Source organism: Equus caballus, unplaced genomic scaffold, assembly GCF_041296265.1.
Source record: "Equus caballus isolate H_3958 breed thoroughbred unplaced genomic scaffold, TB-T2T haplotype2-0000563, whole genome shotgun sequence".
Lineage (NCBI taxonomy): Eukaryota > Metazoa > Chordata > Mammalia > Perissodactyla > Equidae > Equus > Equus caballus.
The window spans coordinates 230,416-253,253 of record NW_027221926.1 but is presented as its reverse complement, the minus strand read 5'-3'; the positions used below and the strand labels follow the sequence as shown (position 1 = coordinate 253,253).

General features: G+C 46.2%; 1 protein-coding gene and 1 long non-coding RNA gene across 2 annotated transcripts in view; one reads left to right on the top strand and one right to left on the bottom strand.

Moving 5' to 3' along the window:
- Positions 1 to 710: 710 nt before the first annotated feature.
- Positions 711 to 22,838, top strand: part of LOC138922179 (ral guanine nucleotide dissociation stimulator-like) — a 77,866-nt gene continuing 55,738 nt past the window's right edge. Inside the window, exon 1 of the mRNA XM_070259002.1 lies at positions 711 to 1,783. Within this exon, the coding sequence (XP_070115103.1) occupies positions 1,556 to 1,783 (228 nt within the window). The 5' untranslated portion in view covers positions 711 to 1,555. The remainder of the gene's footprint in view (positions 1,784 to 22,838) is intronic.
- Positions 7,371 to 21,204, bottom strand: LOC138922183 (uncharacterized). Its single transcript, XR_011435259.1, has 3 exons — positions 21,079 to 21,204; positions 19,910 to 20,060; positions 7,371 to 8,778 (listed from the first exon to the last, which is right to left on the bottom strand). It is a non-coding gene; the product is annotated as an uncharacterized lncRNA (long non-coding RNA).

Here is a 22,838-nt window from a genome sequence, read left to right as displayed (position 1 = left end):
CACGCTGGGAGGCTCCCTGTCCCTCCGGGGAACGGCAGCGCCCAGGGGAGCCTCCGTGCCGGAGTCCCCTGCTCGCGGGTGGCAGCTCGCAGAGGCAGCCCCTCCTCGCCCTCCGGGGGCGAGAATCTTAGCGACCTCCAGGCGCCCCAGTCCTCACTTGCTGTCCTCCTCCAGAGGGTCTTGGCCCCTCGCGAGGAGGCTGCGAGGCCCCGATCCTCCTCGCCTCGGGGGATCCGGGCAGGCCCCCGCCACCGAACCCCAGCGGCCGGCCCGCTCCGCCCCGCTTTGCGAGGCGGCAGACGTGCGTCCCTTCTCGCTTGCCTTATGCGGGCGACGCGGGGACGGCGCTACCGCGCGGCCTGCCGGAGGGGGGCGCTCACGCCCGGGCTTCTGCTTTCCAGCCGGCGGCCGCGGCTCCCGGGCAAGGAGCGTGACGACGACCAGGGTCAGTGTCGTGTTGTCCCGGGAGCCCGCGCGGGAGGAGGAACCAGCGTCCGCTCGAGCTCGGTCGTGGACGCGCCCCTCGCCTCGCCCTCGCTTCGCTGGGCCGCCCGGGGCTGCGTGTGCGCCAGCCCCCGCCGAGGCTCCCTGGCCTCTGACAGCTCGCCCGGAGCCCCGGGGCCTCGAGTCCCGGCTCCGGGGGCGGGGCGATCGCGCGGGGGGCGTGGCGATCGCGCGGGGCGTGGCGAGCGCGGGGGCGGGGCGAGCGCGGGCGACGCCGAGCCGAGTCAAGCCGAGCGGAGCGCAAGCTGCCGGGAGAAGCACGCAGAGCCGCCGGCCGCCTGCGGCTCCGGGTCCATCGTGCTGCGTCGCCGGGCTCCGCGGACCCCGCCTCTGCCCAGGCTCCCGCAAAACTTTTTTTCTCGGGGGACCGGCGTCTGAAGGGGTCGGCGGGCTCGCGGCTCTGCGCTCCCTTACAGCGGCGGCCGAGGGGACTCGCCTCGCTCCCCGCCGGCTCTCGCGCCCCGCGCCGCCTCACCTGCTGACCGCTCCGCGAGCGGCGAGGGGCCCGCGGAGGGGCCGCGCGCGCGCCGGCGCCCCTGGACTCTCCTGCCCGCCGCGGCCGAGCTGCCCGGCGCAACTTTCGCTTGACTGCCGCCGCCCAGCCCGGGCGCCGCTGCCGCTGCCACTGCCGCCTCACAAAGGGGCGCAGAAAGGGGCTGCGGCGCGTGCGGCTGGCGCGGGCGCCGGTGCGCAGGGCGCGGGCCTCGGGCCGCGAGGCCGGGAGACAAAATGGAGGCTGCCTCTGCTCTCCGGGCCGCGCCGAGCCGCCGGCGTCCGCCCCCCGCCCGGCTCCGCAGCCTCCTGCTGCCCCTCCCGCGGGCCGTCCCCCCGCGCTCCGGACCGGCGAGCCTTCGGGGCGCGCGCGTGCTGGTGGTCGGGCTCTAGCGAGGATACAATGACTTTGCTGCCTCTGCTGGGTCGCCTCATGCGCTACTTCTTGCTGAGACCCGAGACGTTCTTCCTGCTGTGCATCAGCTTGGCGCTGTGGAGTTAGTTCTTCCACACGGACGAGGTGAAGACCATCGTCAAGTCCAGCCGGGACGGCGTGAAGATGGTCAAGGGCAAGGTGGCCGAGATGGTGCAGAACGAGCGGCTCGGGGGCCTCGACGTGCTGGAGGCGGAGTTCTCCAAGACCTGGGAGTTCAAGAGCCACAACGTGGCGGGGTATTCCATCCAGGGCCGGAGAGACCACGTGGAGGACCGCCTCGAAGTTCTCACGGACCTGGCCAACAAGTCGCACCCGTCCATCTTCGGGATCTTCGACGGACACGGGGGCGAGGTAGGAGTTCTCTGGGGCTTTGTTTGACAGGGTGTGCTAGTGTGAGTGTGTGTGTACACCAGGACGTTGCCTGCGCCGCGGGGTAGGACCTGGGTGCGAGGGGCGTGGTGATGACCTGGTGCCGGCTGGACAAGATCACTCGTTCAAATGCGGCTCAAGTTGCCCAAAACACGGCTGGATCCCGTTTGGGGGAGGGAGGGCCGTCCACAGCCGGGTTCGTGCCTCGTGACTTGTGAGGTTCCCCAGGGCCGGAGCCCAGCAGTGTCCGTGCGGGCTTCGCGGGAAGAGTGAGTGGTTTCTGGGGTGGCCTTTGGCCCGGGGCCTCAGAGCTTCAGTTCTGAGGTTTGGGCTGAGCTGGACACAAAGACGGAAGAAAGTGTCTGTGATGCTTCGTTAGGGAAAGGGACAGAATCTTCAGAGGCGAGTCAGGGTGGGTGAAGGAGCTGGGACTCCGTGCCGTGCCTGCGCCCCGAGGAGGCGCCCGAGGGGCGTCTCTGCGCTGCTTCCCGGCTCCATTAACTTGGCGGGTGCAGTGCGGCCAGGTGACAGCCGGCCGCCCGCGTTGGCTGGATCGGGGAGCGGCACCGAGCTGCCTCCGGCCTTTGCAGGGGTGGCGGCGCTCGGATCTCACCCCCACGCCCTGGCCGGCGTGAGCGCGAAGAGGTGTCCTTGCTGCTAAACCCCTTTATTTGGGGTTTTCTCGGAGCCAGAGGCGAAGGTACAGGCCGAGTCAGGTCTCTCTCCCGCATTTCTGTGGCGCCCTGGTTGTGCGCGGGGCTCGGATTTCCTGGAGGTGGAGGCGGGGCTTGGCTCTGGTCCTCGGGCATGGGCTCAGGCGGGGTGAGTGGCACAGGTGGCCTCAGCGCCGCGCTCCACAGAGCCCCAGGCCGGCCCCATCTCTCTCAGTTTGACAGTTTGTGACAGTTTATTGCTGAATACTTTTTTTTTGTTTTTTTGCAGCATAATTTCTTACTCATGCTCGCCCTCCTTCGCCATTTCCCCCTCCCCCACACCCCCATGCTCCCATCCAGCTTTTCCCCCACCTCTCTTCTTTGCCCTTCTGGCGTCTGGATGGGAGGTAGGGCATGTCACTCCTTTTCAAGGGCTTGCTTGTTCTTCAGTCTTTGTTTTGGGTGGACGTTGAGAAAGCTTTCAATTGGTTAGCTTATCTGCATCTTCGATGCAAAATCACTTCACCCATTGCTCTGCTCCTCTTTCCAGGACAGTGTGTTTTCCTGCCTTGTAGAACCAACTTTGCCAGGAGTGACAAACTTAGTTGGAAAATGTATTTGGTAGAGCTGAAGTCAGTTTCTCCTGTTTCCGCCCGCCCCAGCCCTTTCTGTATTCTGGCTTTGCTACTCAGGGTTTCTTGCTGGTTGTGATTCGCAGCCTCTGGTGTAGTGTGGGCTTCCTTTCCCCTCACAGGAGGAGGAGGATGTGAACTTGATTGACAGACATGCTGTGTACTTAAGGAAGACACACCTTAATGATGAGGTCGCCAGTATAATGACTGATTTGTTTCCTTGGTTTGAGTTAGAATGTGCGTATTTTCATTTTATGTGCCTGGCCTGTTGTAAACCATTCAGCAAAACTTATATTTATTATATACTTTTTACATTAAAATTGTTGGCAGATGATAGTCTGCTTCTGGCCTTAGCACAGTTTTGTGTTTAATTGAAAGGTCTGGATATACTATTAATGTTGTGGAACTTTGGGTTGTACTTGTTTGGCTGTGCTATATTGACATATTTTGAGCCCGCACGTGTAAGTGAATGGGTATTTTAAGTTTTCTATTAAGTTGATATTCTAAAACCTGAAAGTTTCAGACCCAAGCAGATTTCAGGTTGAAAAATTTCCAGTACTATTCTCCAGTAAATATACCATCCAGAAAAGGGACATGATAAATGCTCTTATTTAACTAGGAGTGTTTTACATGTACAGGGCTTTTCGTTAAGTTCTTAAATGCTAAACAAGAAGATGATCATTGTTAGCCAAACTATGAAATGCTTTCCGTTGTGCCTTACATTAGAAAGCCTGCTGTTTGCAAAATAATTAATATTATCAGTACCCTTAAAAATAAAGTAATTTTCTATTTCTAACCTCCTGCAGTATGGAGCCAGTTCATTCATTTTGGCTTTGTTTTAGAGCAAAATAAGGAAAGTGCTGTAAAAAGGAGTGAGTTAGTTGCTATTGGGAATATGATAATAACAAAGAATATTAGGTGGTAATTTCCCTCTGATTTTTCTTTTATTCAAAGAAAATCCCACCATCAAATTCTTGCCTTTTGTGGTGTTCAGCTCCTTGAACACTCACCAGAGGAGGGTGCCACTGTTTGATTTTGGTGTAAATGATAGTTATCTCCTTTCAGAAAAGAGGAAGCTTTTTCTGAACTATTATTTATGTATATGCTTCTGTTGAGTGGTACAGAAGACCAACGAGGTTAACTTATTTCTAATAATTCAAACTGCTAAGATAGGCTATAAAAAACCAGGGCCCGTCTATAGTGCTAGTGCTTTTTAGATCCAGAAGGGACCTAAGCCACCTCATATATCCATTTCATCCCATGTTTTAGATGAGATGTTTGTTGATGGCTGGAGAATTTGTGACCTTCCTAAGCCTACACAGCGAGTTCAAGGCCTTCAGTTTGGTGACCTTCATATTAAACCACTGACAAATTAGTTTGCATATTTATCTGGATAGATGGATAGCACACGAGGGATACAGAGATGAGTGAGCTATGATCCCCATCCTCAGAACGTTTCAGTGTAGTGAGAGAGAGATTTGTGTACCAGCACTTAGTGCCATGGGGTGCTTAGGGTGTTAGGGGACCCTGAGGAGGGGCATTTCAATCAGGCTGGGAGGTGGAAGCCGTGGGAAGACACTTGAAAGCAGTGATTTACTGCAAGCTCGAAAGGGGGCTTGGGCTTGAGATCTGGCTTTGAATCTCTGCTCTGCCTTATCCAGCTGTGGCCTCGGGTGGGTGGCTTGAGCAGCTTTATCTGGGAGATTTTGATCTGAAACAAGGCTAATGATGCATGTACGGCACCCCCTCATCAGTTGTATTGTACCCTCTCTAGAGAAGTTCCTAATGAAGAGAAGGCTGTGGAGGAAGAAAGCTCACAGACCAAGAAGCCTGCAGTGTTAGGGCGATGATGTCCAAGGGAAGGAGACCTGCATGTGAAAGGGACAACTTTGTCCCTAAAAAGGTGTAGGTTGGATAATTCATTGGGTATTCCCCAAACTCTCTGTCTCTCTTTGGTCTAACTTCTGGTGAATTGACTATCAATCCAGGATACCTCGTATCCTAGCATTAGGCAAGCAGCGTTGTGGCTTCAGATGTGAATTTTCTGATTAGTGAGAAGGGATATTCTCTTTGATTAATTAGTAAATTGGTATTCTCATTTGCATTTCAGTCCCTTCTAGTTGGGTTAGGATGAGTTAGTTCTCTTGAGTCTACTCAAGTGTGTATGTTTGATAAAGATATGTGTTTGGCCTTGTTATGCTGAGGACCAGACTCTGGATGCCTGTGACTTCTAGATGGGTGAGATCTTAAAGGGCCTTGTCTCGGTGGCCCTACAGGCCAGCTTCCTCACTTGATGGCCTTGGGCCCTTGAGACATTCTAACCACGATACTATGGGTGGATGGTTGACTGTGTGTGTGTGTGTGTGTGTGTCTAAGGCTATGGCAGTGCTTGTGTTGCAGTATAGCAAAAGATGAAGACAACAAAAAGGCAAAAAAGAACATAGCTCAAATTGTATCAACTGATGTGGGAAGGTTATCTTTAAAATTAAAAAATAATGTTTATGTAGGAAAATGATTTTTTTGTGCTTACCTGTAATTTTTTATCCGCAAGCAAAAGATGGGTTTTTGTTTTTACTTTTTATGTTATCTAGAGAAAATATCACCAGTCCTTTGAGGTAACTTTGTGAATGCTTATAGCGGAAAGCTGCCCAGAAGAGCAGATTGTTAGGTGCTCCATGTGCTTGTGGGCATTATGGTCTGAAAGGTCACGTATCATTGTCTTGTACGGCTGAGACACAGCCTCGCCAGTGGTTAAGCTCAGAGTTCCACATTGACATCAGAGAGGAGCACCCATCAGATGCTTGTCAGGAGCTGCGGTCTTGAGGCTCAGCAGTTCTCCAAATCTCCGAAGAGAAAGTGCTTGTGGAGGGATGCCTGAAGGATGCACACAGTCTAGTGCTGTAGATCAGGGGCTCTTATCCTTTCTTGAGTCATGCTTCTCTGAGGATGTTATGAAACTACAAACGTATCCCTCCGAGAAATGGACTTGTGCATCAAGTTTTGTTTATAATTTCAAGGTAAGTGGATGCATGAAGCCTCTGGATTTTAGGTTAGTGTAGGTGGAATGAAATCTGTTTCTGATAAAGCTAGACCTGCAGGGGCTGTGTAGTGGACCCTTTCCTTGGGTGGGTTGCCTTCCTCTTCATCATTTGCGTTGATTTGACTTGTGTGCTGTCATGTGCCTGGGAGGGTCATTATGAGGGATGGTCTTCCGAAGCTGTGACAAGTCAGCTGCAAGGATGTCGTTGAGTATTTGATTTGTTACACGATGTAGTTTCCTCTTATGAAGACCAAGGGGGAGAGAGTTCTCTGATAGCTTTTATTTTTATCTTAAGATGCTGACTCGTGTAACTGATTGGATCGTCCTGTTTTTGTTGGCTGCTAGAATTCTTAGAGCCAAACCTCTGACCTTCCTCGAGCAAATGTGCAGAATTTTATAGAATACGTTAATTTGGTGCATGAACCTACTCCCAGGACAGCCTCTCTTTCCTGCATTCAGCGTTCTTTTGTCCCATTTTTCTCTTTCTGCTCTTAGGTATGTCATTTTATCTTGTTGTGGTATATGTACTTATGTACGTTTCACTGGATCCTTTCTGAAATTAGATATAGCTCTGAATAAATAAATAATGAGTGGCACGAGTGATCTGCTCTCAGACGTTACAGCTGCTCTTAGTAAATGTTGGGTTCCCACATTACTGATGTACAAGAGGCCTGTGGATTTAGTATGGACAAATGCCTTATGGTTTAAGAGAAAATTCACATTATTTTGGTTTAAAGTGGCACATTAAGATTTCTGCCAAAAGGCAAGGAGCACTTCCCCCTTAATAAGCCCCCTCCCCTTGCCCCCATCCTGTGTTTAGGAACCTTTTTGAGTTGACTGCTGACCTTGGTGCCTCTTCTGAACGGATTATTTAGATGTTCAGTTCAGTTAAACCAGCATTTTCTATATAGTCTGCCACGTGTGGAAAACAGTGTTAAACTCTCTCTGATGCCTGAAGATCAAGCAGTGCATTCTCTGCCCTCAGGGAGCATTCCATCTACTTGGAGAGATGAGCCCGCCCCCCCCCCCCCCCCCCCCGTTTTTTTTTTGGTGAGGAAGATTAGCCCTGAGCTAACAGATTTGGACAATAGTGAGTTTGGTTAGAAATTTGTTTCCTTCCTCCCTTCTATTTAGATATTTTCTGGAATTCATAAAATGTTCATCGACCATTTCCTCCCCAATTTGTAAAACGTTATTTCTGTCATACCTTATCTAAATGGACTCATTTTAAAACAATGAAAAGATATGTTATATATAAGGTCTGATTTATTCAATGGAAAGGCATTTATTACTATGTTACTTTGTTACCGAGACTAATTTAGGTTTTGTTACAGGAGATAGCTTTTCCAAGACTAAAAAACAGCGCAATGTCTTCATTTCTCTTAAATCATTTCGTTTCCCTGACAGTCATTTTACAATAAAAAATATGTGTATCATTCAGTCTCAGATGTAAGTGGTCCCTGGACTCTGTCCAGTTTAAATACTGGGTAACTCATTAGGGACTCAGTTTTTTAAATAATATTTTTATTTTGAGTGTTAATATTTCAAGCACTTGTTTTATTCTTAATTTCTACTTTGATTCTTAACCATTTCAGTAATATATTTGTGGTTTAACTTTTGTTACCATTTTCCCAACCCTATTTAATTAGTCTTAAAATAAGTCTGTAGCAAGTTAAACATTTAAAAATAATCTTAAAATTATAAAAGTAATATGACTATGTGATAGTACAGAAAAGAAAAAAATTCACCCCAAATATTATCTTCACATCCACTGTGATGATTTTGGTGTATTACTTGCTTTAGTTTTTTTAGTATGCACTTTAAGTATAATTTTAGATTGTTATAATGATGTCCATATAGTTTTAAATTTTGGCTCTTTTCGCTTTGTATAATTGTATAAACACATAGCCATTTTGCTCCATAATTCTTTACTGTGTTTCTAATGTATTCTTAGTTACGGAGTAATATTTTGCTGGATGGATATTGGATAAATGACTCAATTGCTTCCTTATTAGTGTACATTTAGGTTTCTCTAACTTTTCACCATTGTAAATAACATGGTACTAAGTATTTTTGTGCCTCTACTGTAGTTTGGATTATTTCTCCAGGGTAGATTTCCAGAAGTGGGATTTCTGGATTGGAGGAGAAGTAAAGAAACCACTATTACTGGTAATAATAATAATGGCTGACATTTATCGACTATGTATAAAATGCCAGGCAGTGTTTCCAAGTGCTTGATATATATCACCTAATTTTCATTGTCGTAACAGCTTTTGAGGTAGGTGCCATGTTGTCCCCGTTGTATCTCTGTAGAAATAAAGGCACTGAGAGGTGAAGTGATTTACCCAGGATCTCTCACAGCTCACAGGTGGTGAAAGGAGGCTTTGAAACTGGGATTCAGACTTGGAGCCGCCTGTCTCCAGAGCGTGTGCTATCAGTTTCTGGTTGAAGCTCGCAGATGTCATCATCTGAGTCATGAAGCGTGCACGGCCTTGTTAGGTGCACGCTGCCTGGTCTTCTCATGTTGCTCAGTAGGACTGGGAGTTTCTTGTTTGATTCTGATGGTTGTGTCCCTGCGACATGTGGTGGTGGTCTTGAAAACTCTATGCTGGAAACCTTAGTCGGTGGATCTCGCAATTACTTAAGAAAGCCCTGCAGTTAAAAACATAGTGGGGTCAGAAGTCAGAGCAGACGGTGAGTCACATTCAAACAGCTGTTCTCACCCACTCCCCTTGTTTGCTGGCAGAATCTCCATCCCGCTACAGAGAATCTCTAACATTTTTGCCTGTTGGCTCGTGAAAGGCTTGCATAGAACTTAGAGTGGCATTAACATAGCCATTCTCAATAAGCAATAGTGATTTATGTTTTATTTTACTTCTAAGTACCAAAGGCTTGACTTTAGGATAAGTATGTAGGGGTATGTATGTATTTGTATAATTTCTTTTATGCTGAAGCAGTTTTTTTTTGAGGACCAAAGTAATTTCCTAATATATAAATGATTGCCAGTTTTAAACAGCAAAATATTTTCTCATTTGTTTGTAATACTGAGTTGGTCTATTTAGTAGATGCTAGTCTTGTATTTCTATTCCAGAAGACTACTTATTACATTATTCCCTCAATTAACCTAAGTCAAGTTCAAGCTTTGGTGATGGTTAGTTATAATATTTGTGTGTGTGTGTGAGGAAGATTGGCCCTGAGCTAACATCTGTGCCAGTCTTCCTCTATTTTGTATGTGGGATGCCACCACGGCATGGTTTGCTGAGCGGTGTGTAGGGCTGTGGCTGGGATCCAAACCCACAAACCATGGGCCACGGAAGTGGAGCACAAGAACTTAACCACTACACCACTGGGCTGGCCCCAGTTATAATGTGCTTTTCATATAAATCTTCAAAGGCAAAGTTTAAATAAACAAATAAAAAACAAATAAAGCCATCATTTAAAAAAATCATTAATGGCACATTGTACCTTTTATAGCTTCTTTTATAGTTATAGGCCCTCCTTTGAAAAATACAGAGCATTTTAAGTGAATAATCATATACAGAAAAATCATAATACAGATATATTAATATCCTCTCAATAAAGTTGAAGTCTGTGCTGTAAAAAGCCTTGCTGAAAAAGTGAAGATTTACTTTCCATCTGAGCAACAAACCTATAAATGTTGACTCCTTGATCTCGCTGGAGAATTCTTTCTTTCTCTGTTTAGTGAGAAATAGGGCCCAATTTAATGGAACCTTTGCTGCCTCCAACTTTTCTAGAATGAGGGATGGCTTTGGTGGTTGAATTTGTTAAGAATGAGACTTCCTTTCCCCCATTCCTAAAAGACCTGGGAGTTCCCATCTGCTGCCGGGCACGGGGCTCCGGAAGGTGAGTTTGGGGCCACTACGTATGATGGTGCAAGATGTGCATTGTACAGCGAAACCAGATAGAGTCTCCATTGCCTAACATGTGCAGAAGAACTGTCTGCTCCCCAGGCTAGGCATCTCTGGGTCTGTAATCACTTGGAAATGGTGCCTGAATGTAATGTGTACAAGCGGGAAAGGGACGATAGCAGTAGGCTGTATTTCTGAGACTCACGTTCTTTCCCATACCATCACTGCCCTCCTTGTCCTGCGCCTGTGTGAGCAGCTGACACATAATTTATGTCTTAGTTGCTGAACCGAAGACCAGTTATCCATTGCACATCATGTCGGCAGACCTTACGACTTCCCTGGAGAAGTGAACACTTATTTGCAGTTGCTTTTCAATGTTCATCTTCTACGTTTTGGTCATTATAAATGTGAGTGGGGATTTAGTGCCCTGGAGCCATAAATCTTAAATATTTCAAACTGTATTTTTAATAAGACAGTCTATAGTCAGCACTACTCCTGGACAGTAAAGTTCTTAATCTAAAAACATTTAAAAAGGTGTATTCACTTAGTTATCGAATTGCCGTAGGGTGGAAACTGTTTGATTCTGATAAGTATATATACCATTTCTTTTTTAATCCAGTAAGTGCTTCCATTTCTCTTTTTAATTAAATAAATTACCTTTCAGTTAAATTAGTCACTGGACATTTTCTGGCTGAATAAGGCACTTCCTGACACCGTCCGATTTGACGGGAATTGAGACATAGTAGGAGTTTTGGTCATACTGTTTGCCTTTTTTGCTCCCTAGAGTAATGAGGTGGATTTGCCATAGCAAATGGTTTGCATAAGTATATATAATTGTCGTAGAGTTTGAGATTAAGAAGTTTTTGCTTTTATTTTAACACTTAGATGTTTTTCTACATTTCTGTTTAGAAAGAAGATAAATGTTCTCTTTAGATCAGCGTGGCAGGGATCTTGAATTGCCGTATGATCCAAGTATAGTGCCTAAGGCTTCACAGCTGCATGAATCTTCTGTTTCTACAGGCTTTCATCGAGGAGATTCCACGTTGTCCCTGGAGAATTTTTTCTCCATAGTCCTTTCTCTCAGGGAATTCATCTTTATGTGTGAACTAGGTCCCTTTGATTTAGGCCTATTTCTTAGTCTGGTCCCAAGAGAGATAAATTAGGATTAGGTTGTTACTGTTTGTAAATTAGTAAGATTATAGTAATCAAAATCTCTTCCCTGCCTCCCCCCATATTAAATAAGGACATTTGATTTATGTGAGAAGCACTCATCTCAAAAAAAGAGAGAGGGTAATTGCTACCAAAGACAGAATAGTTTCCAAATGATCAATAATAGCTCCTCTTTGTGAAGAGCTAGTTTGGCCGTAAAGGACAGATCCTCTTCCAGTTTCACAGATTGGTTGATTTTGTCTTTTCTGTCCGCTGTTAGAGGCTTCTTCTACAGGTGGAGTAATACTAGCTAGAAGACTAGATGGTGCTTTATTTGGAAGCTTTTGGGAGTAAGTGACAGAAAACTCAACAGAAGCAGCTTGAACACCGGGGGCGTTTCTTATCTCACATAACGAAAGGTCTTGAAGTGGGAGTTTCCAAGGCTGGTTGGTCCAGCAGCTCAGTGACTTCAAGTCTTTATGTAACTACACATCCAGAGACGTGAAAAAGAGACTGTACCCATTCTGTGTTCTTAAAGCCTGAGGAAAACTTTCCAGAAACTACGCCTCCCATCTCCCAGGCCAGAATTGTGTCCATGCCTAAACCAGTGGCTTGGTCGTGGAAATACCATCACTGTGATGAACTCTGACCCAACATAATTCACTCTGGACTGGGGAGGAGTCTCACCTTCTCTGGAGGTCATGACAGCACAGGAAGGTGAAAAAGACTAGAGTTGTGTTAGCTAGGAAGAAGAGGAATGGTTTTTGGGTGGGCCACACAGGTGGGAAGGGAGTTCAGAGAAGATGGCCTGGAACACTTCCTGTCTGCACGTTAGCAACTGCATTGAAGAATGTTGCTGTAAAGTATATACCACTGACATGGGGAAAAATTAGCTTAACAAGGCTGTAGAAAAGAGTAAACCGTCTTATTTTTGGATTGGCTTAGAGATGACTTTGCCTAGGAGCTGAGATGTAAATGTGGTTTTTTAGGGTCCCAACAAGTTTTAAGAAGCTATTAGTAGGTAGTTTTCTCACTCAGGTTTTCTCTCAGTTCTGTGTAAACCAGCACAAGCAGGGGCCTGAGTGTTTGAGAACAACAGCGTGTGGTCTTTCTCTCTCTCTAACTCAGTTTTCAGCACAGCTAATGCTACTGATGAACGTGGGAGTGTCACAGCAGTTCTTTTGTTGGCTATTCATTTTGATTTTACTATCTTCTTGTTTTAGACAATGAATTTGCTGGTCAAACTTAGAAGGAGTTTTATTTCTTAATGTTTACATATCATAAGTTTTTTTTTTGAGGAAGATTCATCCTGACCTCACATCTGTTGCCAATCCTCCTCCTTTATTTTTTGCCCGAGGAAGATTAGCTCTGAGCTGACATCTGTGCCAGTCTTCCTCTACTTTGTATGTGGGATGTCTCCACTGCTTGGCTGAGGAGTGGAGCAGGTCCACACCTGGGATCCGAATCCACGAACCCTGAGCCGCTGCAGCGGAGCGCACGGAGCTTTAAGCACTTGGCCACAGGGCCGGCCCCTACGTATGTTAAGTTGTATTATTTTGTTTTAAAAGATTCAAATCTCCTCCAGGCCAAAGAGAAGAGATTCCTGGAAGGTTCAGAATTTTTATACCCGCTTTGGAGGGGGACAGCCTGGCAGTGGTCTAGGCTACAGTGGGAGGGGGAGGATGTTAAAGTCTTCGGATTTTTCTGTGGGCCAAGTGAACGCACTTGGAGTAGATTCTGCGTGTGAGGATGAAGTACTCGTCCTGCTGCTGGTGCTGTAAGTGGATGAAAATGAGGGCATCTTTTCATTGTGTTGTCCTCGCTCATTATTGGCAGACGATAGCAGTGCTTACTGACTGAATTCCCATTTAGTTTTAGTAGCTTTTCTGGCGATTCAGTCTTTCTCTACTTTTTTTTTTTAAAGATATGCTATCATGTTGTGTACAAATAATGTGATTTTGTCTCCTCCTTTCTAGTTAGACTTTTTGTTTTCTGCCTCACTTCATTAACTAGAACAGAACAATGTTCTGAATTCTCATTGATAATGAGTGTTATCATGTTCCTGTATTTGAGGTTAGTTAAAAAGCTTGACATGAGGGGACTATGAGGTGGCTTCAGTTTATGGATAATAGGGCTAAAGTTTCCTTGCTGATATAATGAAAAATGGAAACCAGTGCTAAAGTAAGAGCCAAAGAAGAAAGGATATTCAAGATATAGTAATATAGAGAATTAATGATCACGAGGATGGACTAGAACATAATGGAGATGAGCGTGCATTGATCACGTGAAAGGAAGAACCAAGTCTGTCTTGTCTTCTTTGGGAAAAAACTATCATCACTAGAGCCATCTCATGGAAATGTCCGGGAAGCATTTATCTGAACTACAGGCAAAACATCTGACTCGACAGGATACGATTCTGCAGGCTGGGGAGGCGCTAGTGAGACACACACAGGAATCTGTCCCTCTGGCTCCAGAGCAGTGGGCGGTCTGGAGCCTTCTTGCTGGGCTCTTCTGCCGGTTTTGGTGAAGGTTGTCCTTGTGGATTTCCTGTGCATAAAATCCTTGCCCTAATTTCAACTACCTGTCCTGTAAGGAAACTGCAGCTGCTTCCAGGAGAGTCTATACTGTGGGGTCGGGTCCTAGGTTGGTGTATAAAGACAGAATCACATATGGCCACAATTTCCCTTGAAAGACCCCCCAAATCGCCCATAAAGAATCACGTATGGGATTTTGTGCCTCTTATTCTGTAGAGCAATATGTAGTTATGGATGTGTAGTATCTGAACTAAGGTATAGTACAGAATAAAGTATGTGCATGTAAAATACAGTTTTAGAGTGTTTTAACTGATATAAGAGAGTATCTTGAGTTTGTGTAAACTTGTGAATGGTATCATTTCACTGTACCTTCTGTAAGATACTAGAATAAGAAATTGAAGAATATTTTGAAATTTTCACGTGGCGACAGGAACTCTTTTATGTTTTAAATAGAGCATATTATATATTTCTGTGTGTGATTACTTTGAGAAAATTTAGTTTCTTAAAGTTTTAAAGATAGAAAGCAGAATAAACATGTGGCTATTTTGAAGTTAACATTTATTTATCCTGATTATTTTTAAAGTCAGTTTTAGAACGATAATTATAATGCCATATTGAATGCTTTATTTATTTATTTATTTTTAAAGATTGGCACCTGAGCTAACATTTATTGCCAATCTTTTTTTTTTGATTTCTTCTCCCCAAAGCCCCCCAGTACATAATTGTATATTCTAGTTCTCCAGGTCCTTCTGGTTGTGCTGTATGGGACGCCACCTCAGCATGGCCTGAGTGGTGCCATGTCCACACCCAGGATCCAAACCGGCCAAACCCTGGGCTGCTGAAGCAGAGCATGTGAACTTAACCCCTCGGCCGAGGCTGGCCCCTGGATGCTTTGTTTTTAATCTAAGTGCTAGCCATATCTTTTTGACACCGGATGGGAACATAGAGATGGGCATTCAGCCTGGTAATTATTCTCATAAATACGTAGGAAAAGTTCACAATTGCTGTTTTTTTCTTGCGTGTGGCTTGAGACCTGGGGGATTTTATCCTCCAGTCATTTCCGAAGAGAGACTAACTGGGGATTCTGACCTTTCCTGCTTGCCTGGCACCCCTCCTGAGCATCCAAAATGGGACCTTCAGGCCTAAACTGTTTGGTAAATGTCTGGTTCTGGTTTGTCTAAGAGTGAGACTCTTTGAGCAGCAAGGACTTCTCGGAGAGGAAGTTCGTCTTTGTAATGTCTGGGGGATCCACGCGGCTGCTGATGAAGAAATCACGCAGGTAAAGAACTGGGATCCTGACATTGGCCAGAGAAGCTCTCTACACCTTCCTTTTAGGGCCACGGGCCCTGCTCTGGTCTGCGGAGCCACAGGGAGATGGAACTTGTTTGTCCTCGGAGGATGACGTAGTGCAAACAGTTTTAGACATGAAAGAGTACAGGCAGGCATGTACTTTGGAAAGATTGCTTAAGAGGGCATTCTTTGATGAAGGGCACAGCTGGTTGTTTTTCTCTCAAAAATAGGATAGCAGTGGGAGTGCGCAACTGATGTTCCCACTTTATCAGAGAGAAGCCCTTGTCCCCAGCCTTCATGGTGACTTTATATTATGGGGATTTAGGACATCCACTTTCTTCATTTTTAAAAATTTAACTTTGGGGCCAGCCCAGTGGCGCAGCGGTTAAGTGCGCACATTCCGCTTCGGCAGCCCGGGGTTCGCTGGTTCGGATCCCGGGTGTGGACATGGCACCGCCTGGCAAGCCATGCTGTGGTAGGCGTCCCACATATAAAGTAGAGGGAGATGGGCAAAGATGTTAGCTCAGGGCCAGTCTTCCTCAGCAAAAAGAGGAGGATTGGCGGCAGATGTTAGCTCAGGGCTAATCTTCCTCAAAAAGAAAAATTTAACTTTGCTTTATAATACGATACACAGTCCTCATTCAAATTTTGCCAATTGTCTCAACTTTCATTTTTTAAAAACAGCTTTACTGAGGTATGATTAGCATAAAATAAGCTGTACATATTTAATATATGCAGTTTGATCAGTTTGGTATATACCTATAAAACCATCACCATCAAGATAATGAACATATCCGTCACCCTCAAAAGTTCCTTCATGCCCCTTTGTTTTTGCTTTTTGAGGAATATTAGCCCCGAGCTAACTGCTACCAATCCTCCTCTTTTTGCTGAGGAAGACTGGCCCTGAGCTAACATCATGCCCATCTTCCTCTACTTTATATGTGTGACACCTACCACAGCATGGCTTGCCAAGTGGTGCCATGTCCGCACCCGGGATCCGAACTGGCAAACCCCGGGCCGCCAAAGTGGAACGTGCGCACTTAACCACTGCACCACGGGAACAGCCCCCATCATGGCCCTTTGTGATACCTCTCTTATGTCCTTCTCCAATCCGTCCGTCCATCCCCAGGCAACCATGAATCTGCTTTCTGTCACTGTAGATTTAGTTCACATTTTGTAAAATTTTATATAAATGGAAATATGCAGTCTGCATGCCCTTTTTTCTGGCTTTTTTTTTTTTCCAACTCAGCATACTCATTTTGAAATTCATCTATGTTGTTGGACCTATGAATAGTTCACTCGTTTTTATTGCTTAGTAGTCTAATGTATGGATATGCCAAAACTTGGTTATCCATTGACTTGTTATTGGACATTTGAGTTGCTTCCAGTGTTTGGCCATACAAGTCTTTGTATGGACATATGCTTCCATTTCTCTTGGTAAATACCTGGGAGTAGAGTGACTGGATTGTAGGGTAGGTGTATGTTAACTTTTAAAAAAACTGCTCAACTGTTTTCCAAAGTGGTTGTATTATTTTACATTTCCATCAGCAGTGTTTGAGAGTTCTGACTGCTCCACATCCTGGCCAGTCTTTTTAATTTTAGCCATTCTAGTAGTTGTGAAGTGGTTTCTCAATGTGGTTTTAATTTGCATTTTCCTAATAACTAATAATGTTGAGTATCTGTCTATGTACTTTTTGGAAAATGGCCTCCTTTTGAAAACATGAAAGAGAAATGTTGATCAAATCTTGGTTTTCTTGTAAAATCTGACATTTGTCCTTGCCTATATGATGTGAGTGAAAAAAAGAGAGAGGTGAGAAGGGCAGGTGTGACTAGACCTGGCCCTCTCTTACTGAAAGGAGATTCAGAAGTACAGCCTAGAAATAGGGTTGTCGAGAGGCTACACAAGGTAAGGAAATCAGATGAAACAAGGAGAGTGGAAGGGAAAGATTAGGGCCTGTGACCACTAAAGGAAGTTTGTAGTATCAGATTCTCTCATTTGCTTTTTTTTTTTCTTCTTTGGGGGGCAGTGAGGAAGATTCACCCTGAGTCAACATCTGTGCCCATCCGCTTCCATTTTATATGTGGGACACTGCCACAGCATGGCTTGATGAGTGGTGTGTAGGTCCTTGCCCTGGATCTGAACCTGCGAACCCTGGGCCACTAAATAACCACTGTGTCACTGGGCCGGCCTCTCATTTTCTTAAAACCACATGTTCTTTATTCCAGATTACAAATCTGAATGAGACTTCTACTAGGAAAGTGCCTTTGAAAGTATAGAGTATAGATACTGCTCCTGCTTTCTTCCTACTTCCTTATTTCTTCCTGCCGTCTGAGACTTCTTTGAACCTGGTTTTTTGAACGTCTCCAGGGGCCTCATAATTGTCATGTGTGATGACTTGTTTTCAAGCTCTCATCTTAGATTTTTCTGTGGGATGCGGCTTTCTTGACCTCCTCTCTCTTCTTGAGACTCATCTCCTTGGCCTTAGTGACACCACTAAATTTTGGGTTTTTTTTTTTGCTACTTCTCTGATTTCTTTGAGGATTTCGCTTGTTTCATGAACCTGGGTTTCAGGGAGGGCCATACTCAGTGTGCTGGTCCCATTTTCTTTCTTTGCGCTGGAATCTTTGCACCTTGCGTGGATTCAGCCACGCTTGGTGAGCAGAGGGCTTCCCTTCCCATCTAGAACTCAGGTCTTTGTGTGCTGACTTTTAGTATTTTTTTTCTGGGTATCACCTTGGTAACAACCCATCTGAAACCACATTTGCCTTCTGTGTCCCTAGATGACTCCAGACTTGCCTCTTCCTCTCATGGTGCTGCCATTCTCTCAGGCTCCCACTCTTGAGTCTACCCTGTCATCCATGCTTCTTCCCTCTGCGTTCAGGTCTGTGAGACTTTGTATTATACCTCTCATCTCTGTCTCCATCTTTACCGTCATGCCACCATCATGCCAATTCAGGTTTTCATCACTCTCTGCTAGGATTGTGACAGTGGCTTCCTAACTGGTCACTTAGTCTCTGTCTCTCTCCTCTCCAGTCTACTCACTGACATCTCTGATCGATCGGTCTTGTTAGCTCACTGGGTTGTTCATGGTTTGTTTTGAAAAAGTCTATGATTTCTGCCAAACATGATTTATTTCTCTGAAATTTGTTTTTTGGGTTCTCCTAATGTCATCCCTGACTACTTTACGGTCTTATGTTCTGTCACTCACCTACACAAAACTCTGCGCTACAGCAGAATTGGTCTCTTTATTATTCCCTGACTACCTGATGGATACACATGCCCACTGCTGCTACTCTGTGAAATCTGTTCCATTCTCTAAGAGATTTCTCATTCCTCCTCCCCATAGCTATGTCTTGGCCTTATTTCAAGGTTTTCCTGTTTCCAGTTCTTCCCTGAAGTCTTGCTTGGTCGTGTCATCTTTAAGTAATCATTCTCTCCTTTGAAATTATGGTCTGTGACAGGCAGTTGAACATTTTGTGTTATTGTTCATTTTTCAGGAACTTTTCTTCTCTAACCAGAATTCAATTTCCCTGAGTTCGAAGTCTCTAAGTCCCTGTGGTGTGCGTGCACTCTTCCAGATGCTTGAGTTCTAATCGTAATGATGCCTTACAATAATTCTAGAAATAATGATGCCTGACAAAGGAAGAGGAAACACCGGGTTGTATGACTGCATTTGCTAGCACTGATATCTGGTGGAAACCAAAAGATTTCACTCATTCTGACTGTTGAGTGCCTGCCATGTGCCAGGTGCTCTCACGGATTCCCTCATGCTGAATCCTAGTGGTCTTTTGAGGCAGGTGTTGTTATCCCCATTTTACAGTTGGGGAAACTGAAGCTTACACCCGTGTATGCCCAGGGCTACGCAACTGCTTAGTGGCCGAGCTGGGATTAAAATATTTCCCCTGTCTGTCTGACTCCCAAACCTTCTCTTCCCTGTACCATAGTCTTTGCAGGCCTGGTTGGCGAGGCCTTCATATGGGGGTTATTCTGAGGTACTGTTAACACTCCATTTCTAAGATGTCAGATTATCTGTGGTAAATGTTTCAAGTACATGGGAATGGAATTAAGTTGAGGAGATAAAGCAATTCATTTACACCATTCACTCGTATTTACTCTCTTTTTCTCATTGACTCTCACGGTTTGTGCAATGTATAGTCCATTCAGAAGCCCTTTAAATAATGGCCAAGGAAAGTGCAGATTACGTATATAGGTTTCTGAAGGTTAGCCTACGCAAGTGGTTTTTGTCAGTTTGACAGGTAACTCGATTTCTGGTTGTAGGGCAGGAATTTTGAGAATTGAGGCTAGCTTCTCAGAGGAAGCTAGGCAACCTTCTTAGGTTGAACTCAGTCTGCCCTTGAAAAGGTGGTTCAGTTATTTGATTAGGGGTGTATGGATTATAGGATGTTAGACCTGCCTCAGTTTCCAAATGTAAGTACAAAAGAACGTGTCCTAGGCTCACTTGAAAAAAAGTTCAATCTGTAGCTTCCCTCCCCAAAGCGTCATGTGAAATAAGATTATCTGTAGTATTTAGTGAGTATCAAAGAGTGAGGAAATATAAGTGAACAGTTTCAGCTGCCTGGGGGCAGAAGCAATGATTCATATATTTGAGATCTGCACCCCAGACCTTCCTGGTTTGTACTCAGTCAAGAAGAGAGGCATCAAGTAGGTTTCATGACAGAACAGAAAACAGTTTATTGATGGTGTGGGAACACCTTAGAAAGGAATAGAAATCATCAACTTTAGCACCCACCAGGGTCTGTGTGTCAGCATGCCTGGACCAGTTCAGAACAATGGCCCCCACCAATGTCTCAGTCTCTGGAGACGTCCCTCCTCTCACCAAGGTGCCCCCAGAACCCACCAGAACAGAAGGACTCCAGTGCCTTTAAGGGAACTCCAGCCCACGAACCCAAGCAGAGTCTTTCCAGACTGCATGCCCTCACCTTCTCGCTCTGCCTCAATGGGCTCTAGATGCTCCAGCTGGAATCCAGAGAAGATTGGCATGGCTCTCCATTTCTAAGCCAGACTGAAAGCTCCTGGAGGACGGAGACCACTTGGCCATTTTCAGCACTCAAATTTGACCCTCTACGTCACCTGGCGCAGGAAATACAAGTGGCCACATATAGTCAAGACAATCTAGAAGAAGAACAACCCCGGAGAGCTTCCACTACCAGATATGAAGCCTTAGTATAAAGCTACAGGCATCAGGGCAGCGTGCCGTCCTACTGCAAGGACAGCCACAAGGAGAAGGAAGAAGAAGAGAGAGTCCCCCTGAGACCCACAGACGTGAACATTTGTATGTGACAGAAGAGTCAGGCCGAGCATTGGGGAGAAGACAGTCTTCTCAGTCAGTGGTCCAGGGGCACTGGCTATCCAGACGGGAAAGAATTCACCTTGACTCCTGCCTCACACCATAAACAAAGGACAATTCCAGATGATTTTACATCCAAATGTGGATGTTTAAAACAATGACATTTGTAGTAGATAATACAGGGGAATATTTTCATGACTTTGGGGCAAGCAAAGATTTCTTAGGCAGGTCAGAGGGTACACTAAACATAAACACAAAAATGTATAAATTGGACTTTATTATTAAGAACATCTCCTCGTCAAATGATATCTTCGAGAGAGTGAGAAGGCAAGAACAGAATGGGAATAAACACTTGCCATATTTTATCTGGAAAAGCCTCATGTAAGATACGTAACTAACTCCCATAAATTATTAAGAAAACAGACAACTTACCAGAAAAAAATGGGCAAAAGATTCAACTAGGCGTTTCACAAAGAAGAAAATTAAATGCCCAACAAGTATTTGAAAAGGTGCATAACATTGTTACTGGTGGGGAAAATGTAAATTAACACCAAGATGTGATACTAATGCACAATGACTAAAACAAAACCACTGAAAATATGAAGAGTCGGTGAGGATGGAGAGTAACTGGGCCCTCACAGACTGCTGAGGGTGTCCGCCACTTTCAAAAGCTCTTTTAAGATCTCCTGAAGATGGAGCTTCACATACTCTAGGTCCCCAAAATTCCTCTCTTAGATAAACACCCAATAGAAATGCCTACATATGTTCCTCACTGCGAAAGAACATTATCACTTAGTTTACCTATTTCCAAGTCCTCAGGACCTAATTCTGTGTTTTTATTGTTTTCCTTCTGGTCTGGGGCTTTTATACATTGCTGGGTGGTAGAGGAGTGGTTTTTTCGCATGGTGGTAGAATTCGGTTGCAGTTACAGCCCGTCGCCACTAGATGGGGGTCTAGTGCCGCGTGTTCTGAGCTCTCTGCCTTCGGGCAAGATGGCGGCGCCCAGTGCGCTTTGCTGGGTGGGGGTGGGGAGGTGGGGGCGGTTTCTCTTGCGCACCAATGTGGATTCATCAGTTTTGTTCCCTGGTCTCCCGGGGCCCTGGGTTTATGGGGTCCGCGCACACGGAGGCTTTCCCCCGTCAGCGGGTTTCCACTGTACCGGTGGACGGGAGTCCTAGGTGATCCCCCGTCATGCGTCCCCGCCCCCGCTCCTTCCCGACCCGTGCAGCGATCCCGGTTTCTAGGGGAGGGAGCAAAGTTCTCTCCTACCCCGTTCCAGCTCCTCCGAGGTGGGCAGCAGGGGGTCCATCCTCTGTCTTTTGATACTGTAGGTCTCTGAGTCCTGGCATTAGGTTCATTAGCTGCAATTCAGGGTTTTTTTGTCAGTCCTTTGTTGTACTTTGGAGGGGAGAGAGTCCCGGGTCAGCTCACCCCGCCATTTTGCTCAAATCCTACGTGAACAGACTATTTTCTTAACTAAACAAGCTTCCAGCTGACGCCCCCACTGATTCTGAGGGGGCTTCTTTCTCAAACTCTCAGAGCCACCCTGGCCGGAATGAGACCGCTCTTTCTACTGATGGACTTAGGCCGACTCTTTCTGCCTCCAGCGTCCCTCATGTGTCGGACAAGTGGGCGGGCAGTTCGTGCCTTGACTTCCCTCCGGACCACGAGGCTGACTGCGTTCTTCCTTCTCAGCATCACCACCATGAGGAGAGGTCCGCCCTGAGCCAAGGCTCAGGACGCGGCCCCACACCTCTGAGACCTGACTGCCAGGTGTCCGCCACACAAGTGCCAGACCCGCCCTCCCCGAGGCCTGGCCCCCAGGGACCGGCCACCTGCTCGCTCAGGGTTCCTCTGCAGGATGGCTAAGCCTGTCCCTAACCCTGACCCCAACCCCTAATTAAGGATGGTGCGTTGTGCTGCATGTTCTAGATATCTCACTCTGTCAATTATTTGGGACTAGGAGAGACTAGTTCTCTTCCTATTACTTTTCTGTTTGTTCGTTTGTTTTTCCAGCAAAATATCTATAAAATAGTCAATACGCTTATGCAATGAAGTTCCACCTCATATTGATCAGAGAGAGGCTGGGTCCAGCCATCTGTGCCTAGAATAGAGTCTGGGGCCTGATAAAGACGTGTGAATGAATGGGACCTAAAAGTGTGGGGGGAGCACACACACGGGCCCCCAATGCCCAGGAGGTTCCAGGCAGACACAGAGCAAGGTCAAACGCCACAAGAACTGGCCTGGCTTGTCTGAGGACTGCTGGGAATTCCGTGTCACTGAAGCCAAGTGAGCAAGGGAGAGACTCCTGGGGGATGAGAACACTTGTCGGCCATTGTGCAGCCTGGTTTGACTCTGGGCGAGATGAAGAGCCAGGGGAGGGCTGGAGTAAGGAGGGGCGCCATCCCACTTACTGTGGCCCTGGTGCTGTGAGGCAGGAGCAGGGGCCAAGTCAGAAGCAGGGCCAGCCAGGAGGCCACAGGAGTGACATGGGGAGCTCAGGCCGGGGTGTGAGCGGTGCAGAAGGCGACACGTGCTCAGGGCTGAGATGTGCATTTGCA